This window comes from Dama dama, chromosome 33, assembly GCF_033118175.1.
Source record: "Dama dama isolate Ldn47 chromosome 33, ASM3311817v1, whole genome shotgun sequence".
In the NCBI taxonomy this organism is placed as follows: Eukaryota; Metazoa; Chordata; class Mammalia; order Artiodactyla; family Cervidae; genus Dama; species Dama dama.
The window spans coordinates 23,837,636-23,845,572 of NC_083713.1; the positions used below are offsets into that span (position 1 = coordinate 23,837,636).

Here is a 7,937-nt window from a genome sequence, read left to right on the forward strand (position 1 = left end):
CTTGACTTCACATTCCAGGATGTCTGGCTCTAGGTGAGTGATCAAACCATCATAATAATCTGGGTTGTGAAGATCTTTTTTGTATAGTTCTTCTGTGTATTCTTGCCACCTCTTCTTAATATCTTCTGCTTGTTAGGTCCATACCATTTCTGTCCTTTATTGAGCCCATTTTTGCATGAAATGTTCCCTTGGTATCTCTAATTTTCTTGAAGAGATTTCTAGTCTTTCCCATTCTATTGTCTTCCTCTATTTCTTTGCATTGATCACTGAGAAAGGCTTTCTTATCTCTCCTTGCTATTCTTTGGAACTCTGCATTCAAATGCATGTATCTTTCCTTTTCTCCTTTGCTTTTCGCTTCCCTTTTCACTGCTATTTGTGAAAATTTGGCGTTGGAGTACAGAATGAAGCAGGGCAAAGGCTAATAGAGTTCTGCCAAGAGAACATACTGGTCATAGCAAACATCCTCTTTCAACAACACAAGAGAAAACTCTATACATGGACATCACTAGATGGTCAACATAGAAATCAGATTGATTATATTCTTTGCAGCCAAAGATGGAGAAGCTCTATACAGTCAGCAAAAACAAGACCGGGAGCTGACTGTGGCTCAGATCATGAACTCCTTATTGCCAAATTCAGACTTAAATTGAAGAAAAGTAGGGAAAACCACTAGACCATTCAGGTATGACCTAAATCAAATCCCTTATGATTACACAGTGTGAGAAATAGATTTAAGGGACTAGATCTGATAGACAAGAGTGCCTGATGAACTATGGACAGAGGTTTGTGACATTGTACAGGAGACAGGGATCAAGATCACTCCCAAGAAAAAAAAAAAATGCCAAAAAGCAATATGGCTGGCTGAGGAGGTCTTACAAATAGCTGTGATAAGAAGCAGAATACTGTGAATAGTTGCTGGATTTGAGTCACACTTACCAGTCAAATACAAGGTTTCATATAAATCATGTTAACCATCATTTTTTTTTTTTTGCTGTTGCCAAAATATAATCTTCCAAATTTTTATAATTACAACCATTTAAATTCAAAAGTAAAATATTCTCACTCCAACACACTATCCTTATTCTTCTGAAATTACTAGTTAAAATTGAGTATTCTCCTACATTTTTTTTTGCTTACATACACCTGTTTACACAGGTATACAGCTGTTTACACAGCTTCCCTGGTGGTTCAGAGGGTAAGACGTCTGCCTGCAAGGCAGGAGACCCGTGTTCTATCCCTGGGTTGGGAAGATTCCCTGGAGAAGGAAATGACAACCCACTCCAGTATTCTTGCCTGGAGAATCCCATGGACAGAGGAGCCTGGTAGGCTACAGTTCACGGGGTCACAAAGAGTCGGACATGACTGAGCGACTTCACTTCACCTGTTTACACAGGATTCATTTATTTAAATGGTTCATAGTATATATATACATAACTCTATAACTTGTTTTTATTAATATCTAAGATAATCAGAGTCTTCAAGCCAATATGCTTAACAGCTATGTTGCTATTGTTGTTTAGTCACTAAGTTATGTCTGACTCTTGCAACCTCACGGACTGCAGCCCATCAGGTTCCTCTGTCCATGGGATTTCCCAGGCAAGAATACTGGAGTGGGCTGCCATTTCCTTCCCCAGGGGATTTTCCCAACCCAGGGACTGAACCCATGTCTCCAGCATTGGTAGGTGGATTCTTTACCAATGAGCCACCAGGAAAGCTTAACAGCTATACCTCATCATTTTTCTGCAATAATGTGGGCATGCCATAACTTTACTCTCCCAGGTGTGCAGTGATAAAGACTCTGCCTGCCAATTCAGGGGACACAAGAGATGCAGGTTAGATCCCTGGATGGGGGAAGATCCCCTGGAGTAGGAAATGGCAACCCACTCCGGTATTCCTGCCTGGAAAAGCTCATGAACAGAGGAGCCTGGCAGGCTACAGTCCATGGGGTCACAAAGAGTCAGACACAACTGACCATGCATGCCGTAATTTAACATATGTTTAGGATGTTTCTGGGTTTTTGCTATTACAAATAATACTACAATTACTACAGTTGTATATTTCTTTAAATATTGGCCCTTACATTTCTATCAGATAAATCCCATGAAGAATTCCTGAGTCAATTAACAGCATTTAAATAAATATTGCTATGTTAAGTTCCCCAAAAGCAGTTGTTTCTTACAGACTCCCCAATACTTCGAGGGCAACTGTTTTCCCCATGCCAGTGTCAGTACTAAAAATTATCATATTCATTTCTGCCCATTTGACTGGGTGGAAATTAGTGATGGAGGGCATCTTTTCATATGTTCACTGCTGATTTGCATTTCCCCTTTAGTAAACTGCCTGTTCTCATCCTTTACCTTTGATTCTGTTGGACTGCCTTTTTCTTAATTTGTAGAAACTTATGTGTCTCATCATACGAAGCTTTTAAAATGTATCTGCAAAAATTCTGTTAATTTTTTCTTCCATGCACTCTGAACTCTGTATCTTGCTTAGGCATCCTACACTATATCACCTATATTTTTCCTAATTATTTTATTACAATTTGGTTTTTGTTCTTATTTTACACTTAAATTTTTAATTCATCTAGAATTTATTCTTGCAGTGTCATGACTGAGGAGTTGTCCCAACACCATTTATTGAATTATCCATCTATAAATGCCTCCTCCTAGAGTGATCACACCAAATAGCTAAGATGGCAGATTGATAAAATTCTTAGAAACTCCTAAATTTCAGTAATTGAAGCAAAGTTCCAAACTGATTACAAGATATTCATTTCTTCCTTAAAAGAAATCACACATTAGGGGAACATGCACACTGTATACCAATATCAGTATACAACTGTGAAATATTTTAATATAGCAATCTACATTCATGATCTAACATTCTAAAAAACATGAACAGTAAAAACAAATAATCATTGCTTGAAATCTCAAGAGTATTCATTAATTCAGGTCACGAATACTTATTGAGCACCAACTGACAGGTCCTCAAGATACTAGAAACAATGTAAGTATTATTCCTGCCTTCAAGAAGCTTGCAATCTAGTGGGGGCTTCCCTCATTTTTAGAAGACAATGTCTTTGAGTGAGAAAAAAAAGAAGAACTGAATGTTAACACAAATGTAATGAAACATATTTTGGCAAATTCCATGACATTCAATACTTTTCATTTCAAAAATACTACCTTATTGCAAAGCTACCTAAGTATCCTGGTAACTGAATATTTACCGTACTCACAATGAAAATACTTCTAGGACGTTTAAGACTAACTCCATTTAAAGATTAACCCATCAACCTATACCTACAATAGTCTCTCACTTTCTCAACAATATTTAATATCTTTCACTACAGTAAATAAGAATCTCGATAACAGAAATATATTCAATAACAGAAATTTTCAAAATATATTGTAAATCTATTTACCACAGCCATGTTCAGTCCGTCAAGTCAAAGGTGTTTCAAAAAATTCATGCAGCCTTAAAAATGTGTCAGTGAAGCTGGAGACCCAGCAAATGGCAATATTGGGCTGCTCGGAGAGGAAACTTCATTGGCCTCTCAAATGACAATGGCGACTCATTAGTGACAAGCACCTTAAACCTCAGGTCCCACACCGAGGCTGCCCCCACACTTAACTCTGAAGCTCTCGGATATGGCCACGCCCCCCACCTTAATTCCAGGCCACAGCGTTTTCCACTTATCCCAACACCTCCAGACCAAATGGGTAGCTGGACAAAGTACTGCCCAGTAAAAACGGATGGGATTCCCACTCCTCCGAGCTGACCGTAACCGAGTTTCTCCCCCTGTTTTCTCATCCAGGAGTTGGCGGTCACTGCCCGCCTCTATCCCGAACCTCGGGTTCAGCGTCTAATGCTGCAAGGCTGGAGGAAAGCTGCAGTGCTTAAAGCCGCACTGCTCCCTACGACTACCCCACGCCGGCCCCCGCCTCCGTCCGGGTCCGCTGCCACACACGCTACCTGCGATCTGGGACACTAAGGCTTCCGCAACTAGAGACATGTCGGCTGGGCGGCCCTGCGCCCGCAGTTCCTGCTCCCCGCGATCCTCAGCGAACTCCCGGGCAACCCCGGCGGCCCCTGGCACCTAACAGGCCTGGCCCCGGCTGAAGCTCCGACTCTCACAGCCCACCCCGCGGCGGCGGCAGACCACCGGCTTAGACTCCAAGGTTACCACCAGGCCAGGCCAGGAACTTCCGGCGCAGCTGACAGCGGCGCGCGAGCGCTTCCGGTGGCCCCGCCTCCGCCTTCTCTGGCATTTCCTGTCCCCGGGCTCCCGGCCGCTGGGGGCCACCCCAGCAAGGGAGAGGGAGAAGGGAAGGGTATTTGATTCCCGACTCTGGCGTACAGGGTGGGCGGGTGTACCCCAGAAGTTTTCAGTTTCCTTTCCAAGCGATATTTTTGTAAGCAAATAAGTTTTTTTTTTAAGTGATTTCAAACAAGAGGCAGTTGTTTGCTCATGATTCTATGTGCTAACTTAGTTGTGACCAACTCTTTGCAACCCCATGAGCTGTAGCCCGCCAGGCTCCTTTGTCCATGGGATTTTCCAGACGAGAGTACTGGAGTGGGTTGCTGTTTCCTCTAAATTTTATGTTTATACAATTTTTAAAGGTTAAACTCCATTTACATTACAAAATATTGGCTATATCCCCTGTGTCGTACAATAAATACATCCCTATAGCTTATCTTACATCCAGTAGTTTGTGTCTGCCACACTCCCACTCCTGTATTGCCCCTTCCTCCTCCTCACTTGTAACCATTAATTTGTTCTCTGTATCTTTTTTTTTTTTGTTACATTCACTACTTTGTTGTATTTTTTAGATTCCACATATTAGTGATATGATAAAGACAAGTAGCATTTCTAAGCATCCACTGAATACCAGACTTAAAATATATGTACACTATTCTATTCCATTTCATCCTCTAAACAAGCCGGTGAGATCTTATTGCCGTTTTACAGGTAAAGAAACAGGCTTAGGAAGTTTAAACTGCCTGCCCAGGGAGTCCGCTCAAGCCCAGATTTCAAATCCACATTAATTTCCTGTATTCAGCTACTGTTGATTGGTCCCTGGACAGACATTAACGTTTAATTATTTACTCAACCATGCTTGCCAGAAAGAAGGTAGCTGGAGCAAATAAGAAAGTGAAAGTCACTCAGTCCTGTTGGACTCTTTGCTACCCAGTGGACTATACAGTCCATGGAATTCTCCAGGCCAGAATGCAGGAGTGGATAGCCATTCTCTTCACCAAGGGATCTTTCCAACCCAGCGATCAAACCCTGGCCTCCAGCATCGCAGGTGGATTCTTTACCAGCTGAGCCACCAGGGAAGCCTGAGGCTTAAAAAGGTAAGTAGTTTGCCCAAGGTCACAATATATAGGTACACTGTATGTATATACATACAAAGGGATATTATTCAGCCATAGAAAATAATGAAATACTGCCATTGCAACAACATAGATGGACCTTGAGGGCATTATGCTAACTAAATAGGTCAGAGAAAGAAAACACCATATGATCTCACTTATACATGAAACCTAAAAAAAAAAAAAAAAGAAGAAGAAGAAATGAAAGCTTACAGTTACAGAGAACAGATTGGTGGGTGACAGAGGCAGGGTGTAAGAAATGTGTGAAAGAAATCAAAAGGTACAAACTTCTCTAGTTTTGAAATAAGTCAAGAGTATATAATGTACAGCACAGCAACTATAGATAATAATGTATTGCATATTTAAAAGTTGCTAAGAGGATAAATCCTACAAGTTTACATCATAAGAAACACTTCTGTAACTATGTAGAATGACAAATGTTAACTAGATGTATTGTGGTGATCATTTCACAATACATACAAATATTGAATCTTTATGCTGTACATCTGAAACTAATATAATGTATGTCAATCATAGAGCTTCCCTCTTAGCTAGGATGGTAAAGAATCTGCCTGCAATGCAGGAGACCAGGGTTTGCCCCTTGCGTTGGGAAGAACCCGTGAAGAAAGGAATGGCAACCCACTCCAGTATTCTTACCTGGAGAATCCAATGGACAGAGGAGCCTGGTGGGCTACAGTCCACGGGGTTGCAAAGAGTCAGACACAACTGATCAATTAACACTACTACTACTATGTCAATCATACCTCAATTAAAAAAAAACACAATAAATTTAAAAGTCAGATAGCTTACTAAGTTTCTGCAAAGAAACATGATGTTCTGAGAATTACTGTTCATGACATTTAGAAAGCAATATCTTTATGCTTCCATAGCTCTATTACAGTTTCTGGTTCATAGTTCTGCTTCTTTAACTAATATATTAGTTTCATAACATATAACCATAAATTGGGTGGCTAAAAACAATAGGAATGTATTCTCTCAAAAATGTGGAGGCCAGAAGTCTGAAATCAGGGTGTCATCAGAACCATGCTTTCTCTCCAAGCTGCTGGGAAGAATTCTTCCCTGCTTCTTTGTAGCTTTGGGGGGTTGTCAGCTATCCTTGGCCTTCTCTGCCTTGTAGACACATCACTCAATCTTTGCCCCCCATCATAATATGCACTTTTGCTGTGTGTCTCAGTTCAGTAACACAGTCGTGTCCGACTCTGCGACACTATGGACTGCAGCACACCAGGCTTCCCCGTCCATCACCAACTCCCGAAGCTTGCTCAAACTCATGTCCAACGATTCAGTGATGCCGTGCAACCACCTCATCCTCTGTCGTCCCCTTCTCCTTCTGCCTTCAATCTTTCCCAGCATCAGGGTCTTTTCAGATGAGTCAGTTCTTCGCATCAGGTGGCCAAAGTATTGGAGTTTCAGCTTCAACATCAGTCCTTCCAGTGAATATTTAGGACTGATTTCCTTTAAGATGGACTGGTTGGATCTCCTTGCTGGGACTCTCAAGAGTCTTTTCCAACACCACAGTTCAAAAGCATCAATTTTTCTGCACTCAGCTTTCTTTATAGTCCAACTCTCACATCCATACATGACTACTGGGAAAACCATAGCTTTGACTAGATGGAATTTATTGGCAAAGGAATATCTCTACTTTTTAATATGCTGTCTAGGTTTGTCATAGCTTTTCTTCCAAGGAGAAGGCATCTTTTAATTTCATGGCTGCAGTCACCATCTGCAGTGATTTTGGAGCCCAAGAAAATAAAGTCTGTCACTGTTTCCATTGTTTCCCCATCTATTTGCCATAAAGTGATGACGGGATGCCATGATCTTAGTTTTTTGAATGTTGAGTTTTAAGCCAACTTTTTCACTCTCCTCTTTCTCTTTCATCAATAGGCAAGAGGCTGTTTGTCTATGTGGGCATATTTCCCTCTTCGTATAAGGGCACCAGTCATTGGATTAGGGCCCACCTCATTTAAGATGACCTCATCTTAAGTTGATTTCATCTGCAAAGACTATATTTCCAAATAAGATCACAGGTACCAGGGATTAGAAATTTGTACCTTTCTATTGTGGGAGAGAAGGGACACAATTCTACCCACTTCAATAGATAATTTCTTTTAAGGATAAAGCAACATTTGTGGGCTTTCCGCATGGCTCAGTGGTAAAGAATCCGCCTGCAATGTAGGAGACTTAGGAGATGTGAGTTCAATCCCTGGGTCAGGAAGATCCCCTGGAGGAGGGCATGAGAAACCACTCTAGTATCCTTGCCTGAAGAATCCCATGGACAGAGGAGCCTGGCGGCTCACAGTCCATAGCGTCACAAAGAATTGGACGTGACTGAAGCGACTGAGCACGCACATCAGTATCACCCTCTGCAACCAGGAAACTTGCTGAACTAAATTTCAACTTAACCAAAAACTCACGTGGACATAAAGATAGCAGTGTTTAAGAAGCAGCAGCATCTTGCTGGCTGAGATTCAGAGTTGCCAAGAAGTAGAGATAATAGGTTTATCTCTTGGGCTTCCTGCATAGCTCAGCCGCTAAAGCATCTG

At 41.5% G+C, this 7,937-nt stretch overlaps 1 protein-coding gene across 5 annotated transcripts in view; it reads right to left on the bottom strand.

Annotated features, from left to right (window-relative positions):
- MTX2 (metaxin 2) overlaps nucleotides 1–4,227 on the bottom strand; it is a 67,142-nt gene extending 62,915 nt beyond the window's left edge. Inside the window, exons 1-2 of one of the 5 annotated variants that reach the window (XM_061135057.1) lie at nucleotides 3,973–4,225; nucleotides 3,422–3,524 (exon numbers count right to left, since the gene is read on the bottom strand). Coding sequence is in view for 3 of the 5 variants with exons in the window: in XM_061135054.1 (XP_060991037.1) it covers nucleotides 3,973–4,012 (40 nt within the window). In the remaining 2 variants the exon portion in view is untranslated. Of the gene's footprint in view, nucleotides 1–3,421; nucleotides 3,553–3,972 lie in introns of all 5 variants that reach the window. The other 4 variants (XM_061135056.1, XM_061135054.1, XM_061135053.1 and 1 more) reach the window with 4 other exon arrangements.
- Between the last annotated feature and the right edge of the window lie 3,710 nt (nucleotides 4,228–7,937).